General features: G+C 45.5%; 1 protein-coding gene across 2 annotated transcripts in view; it reads right to left on the bottom strand.

Annotated features, from left to right (window-relative positions):
- The window catches only part of Aldh18a1 (aldehyde dehydrogenase 18 family member A1), a 35,652-nt gene extending 20,923 nt beyond the window's left edge, over nucleotides 1-14,729 (bottom strand). The window contains exons 1-7 of one of the 2 annotated variants that reach the window (XM_021152574.3): nucleotides 14,614-14,729; nucleotides 12,453-12,517; nucleotides 11,829-11,944; nucleotides 6,095-6,309; nucleotides 3,778-3,927; nucleotides 3,584-3,688; nucleotides 219-377 (exon numbers count right to left, since the gene is read on the bottom strand). In XM_021152574.3, coding sequence (XP_021008233.1) covers nucleotides 219-377; nucleotides 3,584-3,688; nucleotides 3,778-3,927; nucleotides 6,095-6,309; nucleotides 11,829-11,916 — 717 coding nt within the window. In that variant the 5' untranslated portion in view covers nucleotides 11,917-11,944; nucleotides 12,453-12,517; nucleotides 14,614-14,729. The remainder of the gene's footprint in view (nucleotides 1-218; nucleotides 378-3,583; nucleotides 3,689-3,777; nucleotides 3,928-6,094; nucleotides 6,310-11,828; nucleotides 11,945-12,452; nucleotides 12,518-14,613) is intronic. The other variant, XM_021152576.3, reaches the window with a different exon arrangement.
- Between the last annotated feature and the right edge of the window lie 7,850 nt (nucleotides 14,730-22,579).

Genomic DNA, 22,579 nt, shown 5'->3' with positions numbered 1-22,579 from the left:
GCCATGCGCACAGCATCATCTAAGCCAAGGGAGCGCCTCACCCACGGAACAAAACTCCCTCATTTCAGAGGTGCCTCTTCAGCCGAGGCTCTGGAATGCTGGGTCTCTCAGTCTCTCCTCTTGCTCATGCCAGACATCCAGTGTTAGTACATGCGGCACAGCGGCATGTGGTGGTTAGTGTCTCCAGCATGCTCGACTCTTAGGAATACTTTACCCACATTTACCCCCTGAAGATCACTGTTGGGCTCGGCTGGAGGGACGACGGCATCGTTTGTGTTGACGATGGGGACGATGTTCATGCGGAGCAGCTCGTGGAGGGTACCGTTGAGATTTCTGCGCTTCTGCTCGTCGTGGAAATCCAGGTTGGTCACCAAGATCTGAAGAGATTAAATAGAAGATGCAGCCGGGGAGAAAATGATGAACTTCCTAGGAATGGCACCAAAAGATGCTGAGCACTGGCGAGCCAAGCTTTGGACTCCCTTTTAAACCTGGGGTCTAGCATGCATACACACACACACACACACACACACACACACACACACATAGAGAGAGAGCCAAGTATGTTCCCAGGGAGCTACAGTTCTAACACGCTTAGCCAGTTGTTTGAGAGAGCCTTGAAAGAATTACGCTTGTCTGGAAGATATATTTAATGATGCTAAGATATCATCTGTATATAAAATTGGGAAAGTGATGCATCTACTTTAAAGGGACATTAGGGGGATCCATGACTTGCCATTACTTTAAGAACTATCTTTGCACTCTAGCACCTTACTGTGGTGCTGGCTATAGCAAGCAAGCACTTATGTGCTAGGTCAGTGAGCGAGGGGTTTACCTGTCTGCAAGAGTGTATTAAACAGATTGGGATAGAGCTAGCCTGCCCCTCATTTTGCTCCGATGCAGAGCACTGCTGGAGTTAAGAATTCTATGTCTGAGTATGTGGGAATAGGGAGTTGGACTCCAGGATGGTAGAAAGAAGAGCTAGACAGAACTTAGGGGAAAGAATCAGAATAAGGCACTCATGGATGGAGGGCTGAGGTGGAAGCTGCCAATGGGTCTGTTTTCACTCAAGAACTAGAGTATTAGGCAGAAGGTAACAGGAGACCAAGGCGAAAGAGAATGATAGCAAGAAACTGAAAGACAGCAAATTCTGAAGAAAACAAAACACAAATATGTCTTCTTGAAATCCCTGATGTAGGGAAGGTGGGAGGAAGGTCCTAAAATCGGTAACGGTTGAGTCTGCACCAGCGCCTGGCTAGGAGGCCCGAGAGCCCTGTGACACTGCTTATGAAACGTAGGTAATGAAGGCAGAATGGGAGTGTGACTGAGGGAAGGAATCCCTCAATCAATACGTTTTGCTGAGTCTTTTGGAAACAGGGACTCTTACCACCCCTTCTCCTCCACCCCAGCTACAGGAATGGAGAATGACCATGGCAACAGTGTGATGGAGTGTGGCACATGCTTGTGAGGAAACATAAATCCATTCTAGAAAGCTTTAGTTCAGCGGGCACTGGACGAGGTCAAAGCTGACGCTGTGTCTGGCAAGCCCCCGTGAGACTGCAGATATAAGCGAACGGGTGCAGAAGGGGTAGGGGAGGGGTGAGCAGGAGGTCAAAAGGTCCAGGGAAACACCTGTCACTACCACAGATGACAGACGGCTTCATGAACAAGGGCTGCTGTGGCTCTGGCTGGGAAGGCAGGGACAGGGGCCCCCCCCAGGTGGGGAACCTGGTGCTGGAGCAAAGGTAACTGGCAGAGATAACACATCAGACTCTGTTCTACAGAGGAGACACAAGCTGCTGCGCTTGGCTAAGTGTTTAACCCGGAGCCCACATGGTGGAGTCTCCCACTCACTGATAAGGGTCTTCTACACGGGATTCCTGGAGAAAATGAGGAACCACGGGAGAAGGAGCAAAGAGCACATGTGATAAGCAAGCCCCCTGCAGGAAAGGGGCCAGCATGGAGGAGGCCCAGGTGCCGGAGGTTCTGGGGAACAGGGTAGGTAGAGCTTTTACCTCAGTATCAATGCAATCAGTGGCAGCGACTTCTAATGGAACGGTCGCTACCAATGAAGCAGAATGGAACCTGTCCAAAAGCATCAACACTGAGAAAAATAAAGCAGCGGCCCTTTAACACAGCTCCTCCTGCTGTGGTGAACCCCAGCCACAAAATTATCTTCATGCTACTTTATAACTGTAACTTCGCTACTGTTACACATTGTAAGGTCAATGTGTCTTGGAGACAGAGGTTAACCAAGGGGGTCTCCACCCACAGGCTGAGAACCGCTGCACTAACCGAAACCTAAATCTGAGATTACAGTCACAGGCCGTAAGGGAAGAACTCCAGTTTTCTCTTTCAGCACACTTGAGAACACAGGAAGATGACAGAGAACCAGAAAAAGCAATAGGAAATGAAGGCCCAAAACCCGAGTCACACTGCGATGTAGTTGCATACACCTCGAATCCCAGCATTTGGGAGGCAGAGGTAGGCAGGTCTCTGTGAGTTTGAGGCCAGCCTGGTTTACAGAGTGAGTTTCAGGTCAGCCAGGCCTACATAGAGAAACCCTGCCTCCCAGAACAAAACAAAACAAAACAAGACAAACAAACACAACTCCCCCCAAACCAGAGGTATCTCCTATGCAAAATAATAGCCACATATAAGTGGCAGGGTCAGAGGTACCGGAGAAGTTGGCAAATAATAACTTCAGGCTTTTTAGCAGTTATATGACTGCGGTTTAGATGTTCTTATTCACTGCTTGGCTGTGCAGGTGATTAAAGTCACAATTGGAAACAAAGCAAACACTTAAGTAAAATGAAACAGTGTAGAAAGAAGGCAACATTCAAAGGTGAGCACTCAACACTAGGTCCCAGGTGGACTGGAACCTCGTCAGCCTTGTGCACCACAGAGCCCCAATGGAGGGCAGACCAGTTTGTACACCACCAGTGCCCAATAAAGACTCACTGGGTGAATGTAAAGCAAGCCTCCACTGGCATCCCTTCTTGCCTGTCAACACTCAGCATCTATTTACTATAATGGTAACCAGGTGCACAGAGAGGCGAGCTACCCGGACATCTAACTTGTTCAGCATCTGTACTAATAGCAGGCGCTACAGCAGCGGTTCTCAACCTGTGGGTCGAGACCCCCCCATGGCGGTTACTTATCAGGTCTCCTAATTTGATATAAATATTTGATATTTATGTTACGATTCATAGCAGTAACAGAATTACAGATATGATGTAGCAATGAAATAATTTTGAGGTTGGGGGTCATCACAGCATGAGAAACTATATTTAAGGGTTACAATATTAGGAAGGTTGAGAACCACTGACCTATAAGTTACTGCAGTAGTAACTCTTGGGTTTGAAGTATATTATGTACCAGAAGCGATCTTAAATACTTCTTGTATATTTTCTCCTTGAACCTTCCCTAAAACCCTCTGACGCAGGCATCGATGTTACTCTCATTTTTCAGATGAGGAAACACAGGCAGAGACGACACTGGCCACGGGGTCTTGCTTGTAGGGTTCTTACTCCACGAGAACCACCCTCACCGGTCCCAAATCCCCGGGGAAGGGCCAGTCTCTCACCTGGGCAGCACAGATGCTGTACTGTGTAAACATGGCCTCGTACAGGGCCATCAGCCCACTCTGTCCAGCAGCTGCACAGGCTCGGGCCTCTAAGACCGGAATTGCCTGAAATACACCAACCAGACACCGTGGGCTGGGAAGGAGGGAAGGGAGACCCGAGGACTCAATGACAGGGCTGGGGAAGCAGCACCCACCATCTCCTTCAGATGGTTCTGTCCTGAGTGCAGGGCTTGCCGCACGCTCTGAGACAGAAGGATCTCATGGCGCAGGCGCTGTTTGCCGAAGGCGACGGCTCCACTGGTCACCAGCATCATCTCTCGGCCCTGATTCTGCAGCACCGAGACCTAGCATGGACAAAGGAAAATGCACAAGTCACGGGACCACTCTCTCTTTTTTTGCAGGAGACCTAAGTAGGGCAGACATGAGTGGATTCATACACGTCTCTAGAGGACAGTGCTCTCAGCTGGATGTGGAAGAACTGCTTGGATTGTTTGGCAGAAACATTTTTTTTTAAAACACAGCCTCAAATGCTTGTTTAACAGGTGACAGGCAGGAATGAGATATTTTAGAAGGTGATTCTAGCAGCCAGCCTAGGAGTCCTAGGACTTGATATCGTCCACCTATAAGGCAGAAGGCAGCCTGGGAGAATGTTGTCCAAAACAGTCAATTCTGTAGACCAGATTAGTCTCTAACATGGAGATCCACCTGTTTCTGCCTCCCTGGGATTAAAGCATGAGCCCTACCACCCAGCTTTAAAACAGTCAATCCTTATCTTAGAAAAATATATTGGGCTGGACAGACTGCTCGGTGGTTAAAGGTACATACTGCGCTTGCAGAGGACCTGAGTTCAGTTCCCAGCACTCATGATGGGGTTTCACAACCACCTGAAACTCTGGCTCCATGGGCACCTGTACGCATGTGGACATACCCATGCACAGACATACACAGAGAAATAGAGAAATAAGTAAAACCAAACCCTTTGTAAAAAGATGTATTGGACATTGGGATCTTTTTAAAAAGGTGATGCCTCTACACAACTTCACCACAGTTTAATGTCAATCCCAGACTACATATACTATGTAGCTATCTCAGCAGCAACCATTAATAACCAGGGGATATGCATGTCTACATTTGCAAAATCATTATCACACAAAACATTTGAATGGCATCCTTCATATCAAAGAGTCAGTGCTCACATTTACACCCTGTTTGGTTTTTTTTGGTCTTGCTCAGACTGCAGTGCAAGTTAAACCCATATATCATAATCAGTTAAAATCTGTAGTCTTGGGGCTGGAGAGATGGCTCAGTGGTTAAGAGCACTGACTGCTCTTCTGAAGGTCCTGAGTTCAAATCCCAGCAACCACATGGTGGCTCACAACTATCTGTAATGGAATCTGATGTACTCTTCTGGGGTGTCTGAAGTCAGCTACAGTGTATTTATATATATATATATATATATATATATATATATATATAATAAATATTTGAAAAAAATTTTTAGTCTTCTAATCCATACATTTCCCTTTGTTTTGTATTTTCCTGCTCAGTTGAGCCCCTCTCCCTTCATGGTCTCCCAGCCCTCATGTTTTTGACTGTACCCACATAAGGTACGGAGGCTTTTGTTGGGGTGTGGGTGTCAAGAACTTTCTTCAGGCTGTAAGCATGATGCCTGGTTCTTTTCCTGTTTATTAAGTTGGCAACAATTGTTGATTACCACTGAGACTCACTATCCCATTAGAGTTTGTAATATGTTGATATTCTAACTCAGATCAAACCCTGGTGATCAAACCCAGGGCCCAAGAGCTATATCCCCAACCCCATCAATGGGTGTCTAAAGGTGTTATTATGGGCTGGAGAGAGATGGCTCAGTGGTTAAGAGCACTGACTGCTCTTCCAGAGGTCCTGAGTTCAATTCCCAGAAACCACATGGTGGCTCACAACCATCTGTAATGGGATCTGATGCCCTCTTCTGGTGTGTCTGAAGACAGCGACAGTATACTCAAATAAAACAAAGTGTTACTATAAACTCCTGTATTTAAACATATTTTACTCCCCTGGAACAGTTGCCTTACTCATATTCAAACTTTTCAATCTAGAGCCATTGGGCAGCACCTGATGTTGCCTTCTGAATCCACCTAAAATGACAGATGAGACTGTGAATAAGACCCCGACCTAATTGCTACTGCTGTTCTCTTAGGTCCACGGCAGCAGAAGGCAAGCAGGTGACTAGAGAAGGTTTTTCTCCCAGGTTCTCTCAGCCATTTCATCAGGTTTCTCCTCTGATCAGAATCTTCCATCTCCTTTGAGGTTGAAGCCCCACTCTAGACTAAGGTCTGGAACACCACCCGCTGTGATGATCCACTTGGCTTCCCAGACAACCCTGATGGTACCATCACAGTTCCCAGGCCTGCCAACTCCTTGGCCCATCTGCTCTCTCACACATGATTAAGAAGTTTGGCATCAACTTGGAGACTGTTTTAGTTTAGCAGATTTTTCTGCCCTGGCAGTTACCTGTTCAACAATAGATGCCAGGCGTCCCAGTGCCAGGCCACACTCATCTCCTCTGGTCACCACAGCACTGCCGAGTTTCACTACAATTCTCTTGGCGTGCTTCAGCTCACTTCGGTGGGCAAAGGGCTTGCCGTGGGCACGACTGAGGGGTACCGTGATAAAGGGGATGTTGCTCCAAGAACGAACATGTCTAATAGCTGAGGGCTGGACACGATCTGTATGTCCCAAAGTCACAGGCGGAAAAAACAAAAATTAAAATACTATACAAAACAAAAAACCAGAGAGATACAATGTAACTTTACAATGAAAAGATCCATACACAACAGTAACCAGCTTGGCTACCCAAAACAGTTATTATTGCACTGTATCTCTAGCTCTTAAATACAACTCCTTTGTTGTTATGGTTTTGGGTCAGGGTCTCACTATGTACCCCTGGCTAGACTCAAACTCACAATTCTCCTGCCTCAGTCCCCCAATGCTAGGATTGAAGGAATGTACTATCATGTTCAGCACATATAAATCTTAGAAAGACCTTCTTATACAATTGTATCAAATAGCCCTATCCTTCTTTGTTATATAGTTACTCTTTCAAGTAACTGTGTTTCAGCCTGTGGAAGATAGTCTAGTTTCTTTACAATGGGCTTATGGTGTAGCACTTGGCAGAGATGTTCAGAGGCACCATTTTGGACAGGGGAGTTGTAGCATCCTTACTAGATCCATAGGTATACTGTCTCTTCTTCCAGAGGACATTTCAGGGACTAAAACATTGGTGTCTTTTTCATTGGAGCTGTCTGCCTTCTCCAGGCTGTATAGCTGCCCTACCTCAATATAGCTGCCCTACCTCAGTCTTTAGGGTAATATTCTAAATAACACGAGTACCTATGTCTCATATAAAAGTTGTATACCTGATGTTTCACTCATGTGGTCTGTCAGAGAGAAGGGTGGTGGAGAGACAGACTTACACCCTTGGGGGCCAGAGCCCTGAGTGCAGCCTAAGTACCACGTGTCCCTTCGGCTGGCTATCAGGACCAGACCTGCAGGCTATTTGTCTCCCCTATTTATTGTAGGGCTTTTCTAGTCTTAGGAGTATGGGTGTGACAGCCTGATAAGATCCTTCAGGGACACAGATAGATATTACTATGTCGGTCCACGTGGTGAAATGGCAGAAACCAATCAGAAACCAGCCGCTGGGCTAGCATGAAGAAGGCTTGTGATCCACACTGTCTCTATCAGCAGGGGAGGATGGTCTGACTTAGAGCCAGGTGGTCAAGGGTCGGTCTGCTTGCAGGCAATTGGGTCACAGCAGATTAGGGCTGATAAGGTTCAAACAGAGGTCATAACTATCATATCAGCAGGGTTCCAAACAGATAAGAACTTCAATGGAGTCATTCAAGGTAAGCTTCAGGCAGTTGAGGGGTTAGCAGGTTCCGAGCTTGGAACGGAACCATTTTATCCTCCCCACCCTGAATGATCCTACCATTCTTTTCTTGAGTTAGGGTCTCAGGTAGCCGAGGCTAGCCTCAAATTTACCAAGTCACCAGAGCTGGCTGTGAATTCCTGATCTTCCTGCTTTCTGCATTTTGAGTACTGGGAATATAAGAGTACATTACCATACCTGGCTTCTTGGGGGTATTTTAAAAATATATTTTATAGTTTATTTTACACTTTAAGGCTTACATTGGGTACTGTTATCACTGGACCTTAAATCCTGTCAGTGGTCATATGGTCCACACCCTGGTTACCAGCATACAGAGCATTGGGAGGTGGTGCAATCTTTAGGAGTAGGGCCTAGCAGAAGAAGGTAAGGTTACTGTTGGTGCGCCTTTGAAGGGCCTACTGTGATCCCCGTCCCTCTACTGACTTCAGGCTGCCACAAGGTAAGCGGTCCTTTCTTTACTGCACCTCTGAGGGAGGCACTGCTTTACCATGGGCCAAAGGGAAATAAATCCTTACCCTGCCTACACACTGCAGTGCCCAGCAGCAGAGTGACCATGCACCAAAGCTTCGGACACCATGAGCTCAGATAACCCTGGCCTCACTTCAAGTTCATTTTTCTCAAGTTCTCTGTCACAGTGACAAAAAGCAGACCTGCACACGCCGGACGGGAAGGCCTTGATTAGTTAGGAAAGCCCAAAGCTTCCTGGAACTTCTCCCTTTCCCCCTATGTTTCTAAGAAACGCTTACCTTCAGGGCACCAAAGAAAACCTGTTTCTCCCGAGGGAGTTTGAAACTATGGTGAGGGGTGTGTGTGAGAGGGCTGTCCATGGAGGAAGAATGTACGCACATGCCTGTGGTGAGGCGAGTGACAGGGCTGTCCAAATTCAGTGTGTCGTGGATTCTACACCAAAGCATACAGGGCCCTTCACAGCTTTTCCTCTGAGTTTGAGAGGTTTAGTGATCATTGAGGCTGCCGCAGAAGCCTCAAGATGGGACCTTCATATTGTGTCTCTCTCTCTGTGGCCTTTCCATGTTTTTCTCTGAACACCTTGTGAGGTGGTTTGAGTGGGAGACCCCCTGTAGGCTACTGTATCTGAACAGTTGGCCTCCAGGGGTTGGGGTGAGGTCCTGGAGCCTTTAAGATGTGCAGCATTGCTGGAGGAACCATGTCAATGGAGGTGGACTCTGAAGGCTTAGAGCCTCACCCTACTTCCTGACCACCTTCTCTGCCTCCTTTGTATGGATAAAATGAAATGAAGCCAGCTTCCTGCTGCTCCTGGCAGGAGGAGCAGGCCATGCTTTCCCCACTATCATGGACTCGAGACTTCGAGACTTCGGGAAACATAAGCCAAAACAGACCAAGCTGCTTTGGTCCTGGTCCTTATCACAGCAGTAGCAAACGAGCACACGCCGCCGCCACTCAGCCTTTCGTGGCTCTTGTCTGCTCTTTGGCTTTCCATACCCAGGTGACCCAGGCCTCTGGGACCCAAAAGTGAGAAAAGTCACAAGTGCCTCTCTTTATATATGTGGATAAATACTATCAACAATGAAAATACTGAATAACCGGGCCAGATGATGCACGTCAGCCACCTTAGTACTCGGGGTTACGGAAAGAGGATTATGAGTTCAAGGCCAGCCTGGGCTGCCCAGCAAGTTTGAGGCCAGCCTGGGCTACCCAGTGAGATCTGTCTTGGCAGTAAATAAATAAATATTTAATATACAGTGGAACGTCTCATACTAGTCACATGCCCCGTGGGACCGCCCTGAGTAGATCTCCTCATGCATTCTGTCACAGCAACAAGAAATACACTACCAATCCTCATTATGATTTCTTATGAGTTAAGACCGATGAATTATACTTTAGCTATTATCCCTGTTTGATACATAAGGAAACTTAGGCCAGGGAAGAGCAGTAATTTACCAACATTACCAGATTGCAAAAGATGACCACACAGCACTTTGCAGCTTTTCCCATCAACAGGTGGATAGCCTGCTCACCTGGAACCCAGAGGAACTACTACCCCAGCAGGAAGCCCTGACCACAGCAATCTGAGTCAGCATCCATGACAACAGACACATAACCCTGGCCCCAACGCCAACCCAGGATCAGCACCCCTAACGGACAGTTGTTTTTAGTCACTAAGTTAGGTCATTTGTGAGGTAGTTTTCAAATTCACAGAGCTGGCTCTGGATCTCAAGTTTTCCATATGTATACCCTTTTGTATATGAAGGGGAACAGAGACTTCCTGACAATGATAAGAAGATGATAAGATTTAGATTTGGTATAAATCGAGGAGATGGCCAGCTCAAGATTCCAGTCTTTCAGTAAAATGGTGCCAAAACATTTAGTATCACTGGACAACGGTGGCTTGGGCCTTTAATACCAGCACTGAGGAGGCAGAGGCAGGTGGATCTCTTGGTTGAGGCCAGACAGGTCTACACAGTGAGCTCCAGGACAGCCTGGTCTACAGAGTGAGCTCCAGGACAGCCAGGGCTACTCAGAGAAACCCTGTCTTGAACACAAGAACAACAAAAAAAGGACAGAGCAATAAACTGGGAGAGGAAGGTTGGCATAAACTAGGAGACCAAGGATGAGCACCAAGAAGACACAAAGAATTCTCCAAGCTCGACAGGAGAAGATAAAGTGCTCCAAGTAAAAATGAGAGGCTAGGAAGATGGCTCAGTAAGTAAGAGCAATCACTTGTACTGAAAACCTGAGGATCTGAGTTCAAATCTCCAGCTCCCATGCAAAAATCTGGACAAGGCTGTGTGCGAATACTTATAATCTCAGCATTGCACACTTCCAAGACTTTGCTTGCTAACTAGCCTGTCCTATATGGTTAGCTTCTGGTTCAGTGAGAGACCCTGTCTCAAGGCAGTAGGCAGAAAGTGAAAGAAGAGGACATTTGGTGTCCTCTCCGACCCCCATCCTCTGCCATTTGTGTGCATGCACACATGCAGCACACACACACACACACTCACGATCCAGACAAACATTTCACTAAAGAGAGTATTCAGCTGGCAAACAAGCACACAAAAAGCTGTTCAACATCCTTAGTCATTGGTGATGAGCAAGTTAAAGCTACCATGCAATATCAGTACATCATACCACGTATTGAAATGGTTAAAATAAAAGAGTCATGGTATATGGTGGTAAAAATGCAGAGAAGTGAATGAGCTGTGCACTACTGGGGTGAGTAAAATACTTTAATTACACCACAAAAACAACTGGGCACGTCCTACTAAACTATACATGTAGAACTGGAGAGATGGCCGAATGGTTAAGAGCACTTAACGGCCCTTTCCGTGAACCCAGGTTCAATGTCCATATCAACTTCTCTATCAGTCAGCTCACAACAGCCTATACCTCCAGTTTCTTCATGCACATAGCTCACAACTCATGCAGGCACACATGCATACAGATAAGTAAAAGTTAAAAAAATATTTAATTAAAAAAAAAAAAAACTAACTAAACATGGTCCGGTAAAACTATCATGTGGTCCAACAACTGCAAATCTGGCACTCTTGGGGCATTTATCTCAGAAAAATGAAAACTAAGTTCATATAAAACTCCTGGGTATGAATGAATGTTCAAAGTGGCTTCACTCATGTCCTCTACACATGCTCGAGAGGCCAAAGCCCAGATGTCCTTATTGAGACTGGATACTCTGGCTTTGGCACATCTGTACCACTTTACAAGGCTTCACTCTCCGTATTAACTACTACTCAGATTAGGGGCTGGGGAATTAATGGGAAGAGACAGACAGACAGAAGGAAAGACAGACAGACAGACACACCAGATGAGTCTATTTTCATAGCATTCTTCAAATGGAAAAAGCAATTAAACATAGAGGAGATTAGAGGTGGCCAAGGGTTAGGGATAAGGGGGAGGAGATAAGTGATAACAAAGAAACAAGCACAAAGGTCCTGTGGTGTCTGTCTTCTCTGCATTAATGCTAAAGCCCTGCTAGAAACATTGTTTGAAATCGGAGTAAAGGATATATGGGATCTCTCAGTATTAAAAGTGTAGCGACTCAAATTAAATTAAATTAAATTAAATTAAATTAAATTAAATACTTAATCGCAGCCAAAAAAAGAAAGAAAGGAAAAAGGGTCAAACTAACTTGTACATATTTTGGGAGGAATGATTATAAAAAACTCATATTGAAAAAACAAATATTTGCCCACCCGCAGGCAGCTTCCTATACACTTCTGCCAAACTACATCTTTTCCTAAAACCTGACCGGTGGCCCTCTTTGACCACCATACTTCCTACATACGTATCAGCGGTACATACTTGATCTGGGCACAGCTATGGACTGGACCCATGGCAGAAGACGTTGCCTGAAGGGCTGGATCCCAGAGCGGTGCATGTGTCTCAGCATGTTGAGATGTTGTCACAAATCCAAACACCTGTGGGAAGAATCTTATTAATGGGGGTGGGGAGGTGGAAGAGGAGGGGGTGGGGGTGGGGGGAAATGACACATGAAAAAACGCTAGTTAACTTACTATACTCCCTCCGCTTCTCTTAGAGCAAAACCATGACACTCTTGGTTTAAATTTTGCTAAGTTAGAAACCACTACCTCAGTGTTACAGGAAGAGAAAAGAACTGCTCTTTAATTTTTCACACCAAACAGTGATTAGATACAATGACTATTTTGAATGATAAAATTTTTTAAGATACAATGTTTATGGGCTGGGGAGGTGGGTTAGAGGTTAAGAACACTGGCTGACCTTCCAGAGGTCCTGAGTTCAAGTCCCAGCAACCACATGGTGGCTCACAACCATCTGTAATGAGATCTGATGCTCTCTTCTGGCCTGCAGGTGTACATGCAGGCAGAAAACTGTATACATAATAAATACATCTAAAAACAAAACCAATAGTGTTTATGTATTGGTATTAAATCTTTGTTATATTACCTGTTCTGTTAAGACGGGTGGATATTGTCCAAATCCTTGTGTGTATGTGTTGATGCTCAGAGTACCTGCAAATGTGGAGGTCGGAGGTCAGTTCAAGTGTCTTGCTCTATCTCCGTCCACTGTATTGTGGGGGATCAAGTGTCTCACTGAAGCTGCAGCTTGCAGTTTCTGTTGGACTGGTTGGCCAGTGAGCTTGTACCTGCTGGTTCCCTTCCTCCAACTCTGAGGTTACAGAGGCAAACTCCCAAACCAGACTTGAAACAGGTGCTAGAGATCTGAACTCAGGTCTCCATGCTTTCCCAGCAAGTACCTTACAGGGAACTGGTCCCCAAGTCGCTTTTTCAGTGTGCCTCAAAAACACATTAGCATTTAGCTCTATAGCAAAGGAAAAAGCAAGGAACAGACTATACCATTCTGCAATTATTCTGCACAAAATCACAGAAATGGAGAGAGGAGACATGGGCAGGATGCTCTGTCACAGAACATATATGGCAACAGGCGGATAACCGAACCTGGTGAGTGACGGACCGCTTTGCTGGCTTCCGTTTCTGCATAACACTGAAGTATTTTGTGGGCTCATGTCTTATGTTCAACACTTACATAAATCCCTTTGAAAATGGCTGCCAAACTATTACACGCATTCTGCAAAATACCTATAAAGAGCCAGTAGTGACATAATTCCAGTTGTGCCCCCTTATACCACCTCCCCAGCAACTCTCATCTTCACAGTTGGACATAATCCTCCAGGTAGCTGGTTCATGTGTTACTGTTTCTCTCCCCAGACGGGTTCTAGGCTCCCCTTTGGAGTATGGTACACAGGGTGGGAACTTTAGATTGGATAGATCTAAGTGTTGCCATGGAGATTGCCAACTCAATCTCCTCATCTGTAAATGAGGGATAATAACGGCTAATATGGCCTGAGATCACCGTGGGAGTGACACAAGGCAAGGCTGGAAAGCGCCTGGGTGCACAGATAAGGCTATTGTCCGCCCCCCTCTTCTGTCTTTTAAAAGGCACTGACATTTCTTAACCTTTCCACTTACTTCCTTCACCGACACCAAAAGGTCAAAAGAGCCACTGATGGACAGCCGTGCTTAGTGGCAAATGCCTGTAATCCCAGCATTTGGGGGAGGTAGAGGCAAAAAGAATCAGAAGCCCAAGACCTTGGGCTCAGCACACAGCCAGTTCTAGGCCAGCCTGGGCTACATAAGACCCTGTTTCAGAATAGATTCTGATGGGTTACATACACGCATAGTTCTAGACTGTTTATCCCTCTCTTGTCTAAGCACAGAAAGCTCTGAACGTCTGAGATCTTGGAGGTATGAGGTTGACCACTTGTCTCTGGCCCAGGGAGGCAAGATCTTATATTGCAAAGGACTGTTCAACCAGTCAGTTTGTTGTGACAACAAAAACCAGACAAGTGATGCAAAAGCCCAAAGGGTATATACGTGGAGACCCTGTGATCGTGAGAGAAGTTCTTCTATTTTAACTCAGAACAGCTTTCCAGTGACTAGACACAAGTACACTGGGAGCTCTTATCTCACTTAGAGAACTGAACTTCAGTCTCAACAAACTACCCAGAAAAACACATGCTGAGTTCATGGTTCACTACTTAATAGAAAGACAAAAACTCAAAAGATAAATGTTGTTGCTTCGGAGGGTGGGGGAATAAGGCTAGGGTAAGGCGTGCGGGGTGAAGAATCTGAGTGCACCCTTTCTGTGCCAGGAGATAATTATCACACACGGGGTCTCTGGGAATAACCCTGGCTGCAGGGAGAATCTCTTATGTACAGGTTCCATATGTCAGGTCGCGAGCCACAGAGAACTGCAGACTCAGGCCCTGGGAGTGCGTCCGTGGTTGGTTTCTCACCAGGTGTATGACTACTCTCAGCACAGGAGCACTGGAAGCCGGTTGTGGACTTGGTAGGAAGAGGCTGCAGGGTCCTCCAGCCTCCGCCTAGTAGCATACCCAAAAGATGGCCAGAGATCCCAGGGCCTCCTAAGCCCTGCACCGGGAGCTGTGCATGAGCATCTCAGAGCACCTGGCTGCCCCGCGCCGCCGCCGGCTCCCGTGTCCACGCCCCTCCGGACCCGCGGCTGCACCCCGCATCTCCCCCGTTCAGCTCGTGTACCCCTTACCCGGTGCTGCCCAGCCACCTACCTGTTGGCCGCCGACCCCAGCCCTGGACCACTCTCCGTGGCGACCGCCCTTTCCTCCGCCTTTTCTTCCGTCTACGTCCAGCTCTCCGGAGTTGCGTCAGCTGCGTGTAGACTGAAGCCCCGTAGCGCCGCTGACGTTGGGAGACCGGTCTGACCCGCGCTACGCCACGGCAACGGCGCAGGCGCTTCTGAGAATCGCGCCCACGCTCCACGTGGCGGCCCCCTCCCATCCCCAGGCTCCGCGCCCGCAGAGTATAGGGGCGGGGCTTCGAGCACCCAGAAAGGAACCTCCCCAGACAGCTTCCCAGAAAGGTAAGGAAGACAGGCTTCTAGTTGCTGATAGATTCATAAAGCGTGTTTGACAGTTGATCGTCTATATGTCGCACTCACATTAGAAATAGATTAAATCAACTAAGACCGTCTCCCTCAAAACAAAAACCAAAACAAAAACAAAGACTGGCTATTGAAAAAAATTGGCACCATGATAAAACAAGTTAGCACCCAGTTAACTGAAAATAACAGCCCAAGTGTTTTCAGCAAAGGTGGTGGCAAGAATACTGCATTTTTAAGACGGTGTGTTTAATCTCTGATTATTAATTACCACTGATTATCCCAAAGTTGAATGCATAACGGACACAGATCATCTCCTTCCGGGCTGGCAACGTTTTTCTCCCATAGCACCGTTCGTTGCAGGGAGGCCATTGTCTAGAGAAGGTCAACTGTGGCTGAAAATTGGTTCTTTGTGCTTTTGTAGTCCTGACAATGCTGCTGAGCCTATCCATTCATTTTCTAATTCACTAAAGGGAACTTACCACTTCTTCTTAGTCCATGAAGCAGGAGTATGGGGGGAGGGGCAGGGGCGGAGATCGGGGAAGTCGGGGGGGGGGGGGGGGGAGCTTAGGAGAGATCCACGCTCATGGATGATGGGTTTGCAGAAGAGAACATCTGGCTGGGAGCTCACCATACAAAGGGTGTTCTATGCTATGCTAAAGATTTTGAATCTTATGGGTCACCAAGTCAGTGAATCCAAACTTCTAAAGCCCTGGAATGATATGATCAGGTTTTTGTGTCGGAAATCAGCACAGAGGTGTAGAAACTGGGAAGTGGGTGAGCCTATTGCAAAGCGCCCTGTGAAAAATAAAGCAGACGAAAGGCGCCGACAGGGGGCGTGGGAGCAAAAAGGAAGGCGCGCTCACAGCAGCACTTCTTGCTAAGGGTGAGTACCAGGAAGAGGAGTTCTTTGAAATGAAATGGTGCTTGGGTATATGAGATCTAGGAAGAAGATGAGAAAAGCTGCGCTTTGGGAAGGGTGTTGGCGCCAGGACGCGTTAAATTTTGAGCGCGTTGAGGGTGGGGAGGTGGGGCATTAAAGAGAAACAAAACAGCAGGCGCTGATTAGATCTGGTACCCGGGCTTCTAAAAAAAAAGGTGTGTGTGTGTGGGTGTGTGTCAGGGGTGTAACTAGACTAAGGGACTGGAGCTAAGTTAGAAGGCGATTCTGATTCTTCAGTTCACCCACAGATCACCTTATTGTAATTACTTGTCTGTCTTCCCTCCTAGGGAGCAAACCTCTGGAGAGCAAGAAAGCATATTCCTAGAATATGAGATACTTTGTAAGTATTTGAGGAGTGAACAATTATGATTTCTTTAGTTTAAAAAAAACAGATTTCTCAAAAAGTGAATTAGAATTGATCATCGGTGCTGAAAAAAAATAAATAAAAGAAAATGAGTTGTTAACATCTGTGTTAAACTGGTCTTCCTTGAAGGTCATTCCTTCAACTCCAGCATTTCATAGGCAGAGGTCAGAGGATTAGACCCTAGCCAGCCTGGGCTTCATACATAGTGAGTTCCAGGTCAGCCTGGGCTCTGCAACAACATACTATCTAACAGTGTCTCAAAGAATCGAGCACGAAACTCCTTAACATTCTACTGTTTTTTTTTTATTCTTTCAGTTATAGTTTACTTATTTGGTCTGCCACTAATATTCTACTTTGCCAGTGGAGAGAAAGGAGTGCGTTAGATGAGTGAGGAGAAGGGAAAATCCAATTCTAGGCACATAACCTGCTTTTCTTTCTTTCTATGAAAAGCAAGGAATTTAGCTAGGGTGTCTTTCTCGAATACACAACAAATGTTCTTTTTGTTGACTGGGGGTGGGGGGTGGATTTTAACTTGTCCTAGAACATGGGAATAAGGTTCAACACCACCAGGAAGTCACGCAGGAAGTAGGACATTTAGAATATGGTCTTTCACTGTAGCCCTAGCTTCCTTGGAACCTGCTGTCCTTGACTGATTGGCTGAGTGACTTGGGAGGAGCGGGGCGTGCCGTAGCACTCGTGTAAGCCCGAATTTATGAAAGCTGATGCTTTGCCTCTACCATGTGGATTCTTGGAATTGAACTAGGGTCATCAGACTTGGCATTAAGTACCTTTACCTACTCAGCCATCCTACTGGCCCTGTAACTTGTGTGCAGACCAAGTTGACGATGCTTCCAAAATGCTTCGATTCAGATATATGTTGCTGCCACTGCCACACAGAAATGTATCTTCAGGTGCAAGACTTAATGTCTTTCTTTTCTTTTTCAGGAGGTTAGAGGTGAGAAAAGGTCTGGTTGATTCTGAAGCTCATGCGGGTCTTGAACTCAGGCTGGGATTAGGAGCATTGGCCACCACACCGACTTTAAAATAGCTTCAAGTTGTAAAATGTAAAGAGCAGATATACAACCCAACAAAGCGTTTTACTGGGGTGGGGTGGGGCTGGCGTGTGTGTGTGTGTGTGTGTGTTGTGTATGATTGAGTCTTCAAGGGCAATAGGGAAATTCGGGTCTCTCAAGAGACAAGAACAAGAACCTGGAACATTAGGAACCAATGCTATCCTCTTCTCCTGAGTCTCTTCCTTACACATCTCCCATTCTGCCCTTTGCACTTTTCTGGAAATAGTCTTCCCATAGTGCTGAGCGTTGTGAAGATTTTGGGAATCGTAAATAGTGGAAGGTTTCTTTACACAACAAACAATCAAACATTATTTTGAAATTGAACAACTGAGTTGCTTTTGGCAGTGCTCGCTGCGTGTCAAACATCATGAGGCTTCAGCTACTTTAGTTCCGACACACATGTATGCTGAATACTGTAAATGGCATCATGTCACACGGCACCATGAGTGATGGCCCAACTCAGATTCCAGGCCACTGCATGTTATACACTGCAGTATTTTCACTGTATAAAGTTTTCTGCTCTTAAAAAGGATAGTGGTTTAGTTGTGCAACCTTAATTTTTCCCCCACCATTCTCAGACGTAAGTATTGGATTAACAAATCTTTCAACTGTATGACATTAGAAGTTTTGGACTTTAAGACACGATGGAAAATGGTCTTCCCAGCTCTACAGCAGTCTCATCGTTAGTGTCACTCCTGATGGACAGGCTTGGTCTCACTTCCAAACTCCTGGGAAAGAAGAGTTTACAGGACTCTTGTGTGATTCTAGGACTCCATGCTTGAACCAGTCAGCTGAGGTAGGGGCAGAAGGCCTATGTGATATGTGAACAGATGCTCTGCCCAGGCCTTAGCACAGTGAGTAAGGGGTAGGCTCAGAGAAGGGGTAAGCATAGTGAGGAGTCAGCAGTGAGCAGTGAACACTACAGCCACACTGTGTACTTTATAGTTTCATAAACCAAGGAGCATACTAGAGCCACCAGGAAGTATAGATGTAAGTAATGACGATGACAATGACGACGATGATGATAAATAGGAGATCCTACTGCCTCTCTGCTTCTTGGATTATAGGCACATATAACCATACCCATCTAAAACATGGGTTTTCTTTTTCTAATTGCTTATTTATTATGAAAGAGTCTTAAAAGAGCCCCTGCTTCTCAGTTCCACCTCCCCCAACCCCACAAAGTGACAGGCATGATTCTAGACAGGTCTGGGTTATTGAACAAACAAACAAACAAACAAACCTATCAATAGAAAAGGGAGGTTACTCATGTAACACAATATTCCTGGGCAGAATAAACTGAGGTTGTTTTTAGAGAATATCAAGTTTCTTCAAAATATGGTATTCTCTGATTACAAAACCAGGTATCACTTTAAAAAAAAAAACCCTACATTTTGACATGTAGTCTTTTAATTTTTGTTTTCCATTCATACATATATGAACATTTTTATTTTATAAAAATAGGAGCATAGGGTCTCTGTGATCATTTTGTAGTTTGTTTTTCTCACCTAAAAACAGGTCATGAGGGGGCTGGAGAGATGGCTCAGTGCATAAAAGCACTTGCTGCTTTACCAGAGGACCCATGTCCAGTTCCCAGAACCCGTGTTATATGCTCACAACCACCCAGCTCTTGGGGATCAAACACCCTCTTCTAATCTCTGCTGGTACCTGCGCTCATGTGTGCATACATGCATAGACACACACACACACACATACACACACACACACATACAACTTTAAATAGGACATAAATTCTATTGCAATAAAGGCAAGTGTACATAATGTTTAGTGGTTGTACAAGTTTTCAACCTATACATGTACCATAATTTTCAATGCTGTTGAACATAATTTTGCCTGATAACTTGAATTATTGGGTTAGAGTTTAACTCTTTCCTTTTCTTTCTCTCTCTCTCTCTCTCTTTTTTTTCTTTTTTTTTTTTGAGGGGGAGAGCAAGATCTCACCCAGCACCAGGCTTACTTTGCACTCATGACCCTCCTGCCTCCCCATCCTGAATTCTGGGATCATAGGCATGTACCACCATAACCAGCTTAAATGGATTCTGTCTCTGTTGCTGAGAATAGCCGTGAAATTACTGTGCAGCCTAGGTGCCAGTCTCCTGCTTCAACTTCCTCCTGAGTGCTGGGATTAAAGACACAAAACACATCTATCTTCTAAACCTTTAAGGCCTGTGAGACACATGAGCCAATAGCTACCACACCGTATTGATGCTTCTATCCATTTACACACCCACTAGATGCATTTGAGAGTTTTGTACACATTTCTCCGACCTGCAGCAGGCTGGCAGGGACTCCAATTTCACTTTATCCAAACTGCACATCCCTCTTTGTACAGCTTGTTCCTTAAACTGAATGTCTGTAAAACGTCTTCCCCATGTAACAGTCATACTAAGGACTGCACTGGAGGAAATGAGCTCAAGAAGTCTGTCTCTGTGCATGCTACTTCTGTGGACCAGCCAGGCAGTCAGGGCTCTGTGTGAGCTACCAAAGCCTTATCCTTAAAGAATCAGACTTCAAACAGAAGTCACGGGCATAAAATTGGAGTAAAGGAGAGAATTCCCCAAGAAAAGAAGTCAAGTCATCTGATTCAAATACAGTTTATGAGAAGATTCAGGATGGAGCCTAATGTGTACTGAGCTTTCCAGTAAGCACTAGATCACTGTGACGTTCTGTCTCAAGGAGGAAAGAGTCATGGAAGGTCCATGTGTTAAACAGAGTCATCATGTGACCTGGCAACTTCACTCAATGTATGCACCTAAGAAAAATGAAAAATAAATGTCCACACTGCAGTTGAGAGTAACCTAAATGTCACCTAAATGTCATCGTCTAACAAATGGATCAAACGTGGTAGATCCTTGAATGGACTGTTTAGCCATAAAGGAGCAACATGTTGATACAAATTACAAATCAGACGAACTCCGAAAACACACAAAGTGAAAAGATGCCAGACACAAAAGGTAACACAATGGACATCTGGAATAGGTGATCTACAGAGGAACAAAGAGATTGGTGATTACCAAGGACAACCAGGAGGAGAGGGAAGAGGCTGCTCACAGGTAGCTCTTCTTTGGAGTCAGTGGTAATTGCTGCTACTACACTTACTTGTGCATTATCCATTTTTGGTTTATGTATTTAGTGTATGTGTATGTAGAGGGCAAATGTGTGTATATGCCTAAGGCTAACCCTGTGTCTCCTCAACCACTCACTTCATTCACTGAGCCAGAGTCTCTCATTGGAGAGACTGGAGCTCTGTTTTGACTAGTAGGGCTAGCCTGATTATTCCAGGGAATCCTTGTCTCTGCCTCTCACAGGAATTTTAGGCAAGCTGCCATGTACATCAGGAGATATATTATATATATCTATCTATCTATAAATTTTTTTTGAATCCTAGGACTCTAGATACCTGTCCTTGTACTTGCATGGCAAACACTTTACCAATAAAACCATTTCCCCAGTGCTGAATTGTGTGCACTTTAAAAGACTGTCTAATTGTAGGTGCAGTTAAAAGTACTTCTTCATATAGAGGACCCAGGTTCAATTCCCAGCTCCCAATAGTGGTTCACAACCATCACACTTAGGCATGCATATGGTACAGAGATGTACATGTAAGCAAAAACAAAACAAAACAAAATAACTCAAACATGCAAACTAAATACATCTGAAAGAAGATTTTAGAAGGCAAGATTTTAGACAGAAAATTTAAAGACAGAATAGTTTCCCAGCCTCAGTGGGAGTAAGCGACTGCACAAAGGAGGACAGAAAGAGAGGGACAGACTCTGGAAAGAACTTGTAGTTGGCTCCAAGTGGGTTGGGTGTCAGCTAGCCTGCAACTTAGGATATATTGTCACATAGGGTTATTAACCACTAAGACCAAACTTGAAGGCCCTATGTCTCCTAATACCTAGTGGTCGGAGTGACTGGGCCTGGGAGCCAAGGATGCTCAGCTAGATAACATCTGTGTAATGGACTCTGTTGAGAACTGTGCTGCCAACTTCCCACGCTCCTGACTGCCCTGTGCAGGAGCGCTTCTGGCTTGGTAGTAACTGACACAAGAACTTTGCCCTTTTCAGAGAAACTGGCTACTTGCTAGGGACTCTGGAATGGAACAAAATGATAAGCAGCTGAAGATGGAATATATCGTCAGGATTTCCTTCTGCTCCTGGTGCAGGACTGTGATTGTTTCATTAAAAGACAATTTGGGAGCTTAGTGTAGCAGCACATGCTTTTAATCCCAGTACGCGGGAGGTAGAGGCAAGCAGATCTCCATGAGTTCAAGGTTAGCCTGGTCTACAGATCAGCTTCCAGGACAGCCAGGGCTATCCAAAGAAAACCTGTCTCAAAAAACAAAACAAAACAAACAAACAAAAAACCAATTTGGGTTTCAGAGCATTAATAACCTCCAACTCTCTCTCTCTCTCTCTGCCTGGCTTTCAAATTCCCACAAAGCGAACTTCCATCGCTGCTTAGTCCATTCCGTAATTTTCCTGTGATCACTTTAGTCACAGAAATGCCTGCGCCTCCCCTCAGGTTGTCCCAGGTTCTCAGGTCCTTCTCCCTCCCATTCACTTTCCTAGGCCAGCAGATTTTTATGTCTGTGCCAATGAAGCTCACCCGCCAAGAATGTGGGCCACACTGACTGACTGACTGGCTCAGAGGGGGTGGTGCCTTAGAACTGCACGTTTCACACGGCTTCACGAGTCATTCGTTGGCATCTTAACTCTTTATATTTACTGTCTCATCCCAAGGCTTAATGTTTAAAATAATCAGACAGTCATTTCTTCCATCAAAACCTTGCCTTAATTAAAAGGACAGCATGAGTCTTTAAGTGTTCTACTATAATTCTCAACTAATTTGTCTCCATTCAAGAAGAGGAACTGAGCTCAAGAAGTCTGTCTGTGTGCATGCTACTTCTGTGGACCGGTCAGGCAGTTAGGCCTCTGCGTGAGCTACCAAAGCCTTATCCTTAAAGAAACAGACTTCAGATAGAAGTCACGGGCATAAAATTGGACTAAAGGAGAGAATTCCCCAAGAAAAGAAGTCAAGTCACCTGATTCAAATACAGTTTATGAGAGTCCCAGTTCCCCTTTAAACCTCATATACATAAAAATCCTCTGGGTTTCTATCATGAGGTGTTAACTTCAGCCATGCTACTGGACATAATAGAAGAGAGCTCTCAGTCACTTCTATTATTCCACACCACAAAGTAGGGGAGGACAGAAAGGACTGGTGGGGTCATTTG

Source organism: Mus caroli, unplaced genomic scaffold, assembly GCF_978045245.1.
Source record: "Mus caroli unplaced genomic scaffold, Mus_caroli_1 scaffold_20, whole genome shotgun sequence".
NCBI lineage: Eukaryota > Metazoa > Chordata > Mammalia > Rodentia > Muridae > Mus > Mus caroli.
This window is presented reverse-complemented; position numbering and strand designations above follow the sequence as displayed.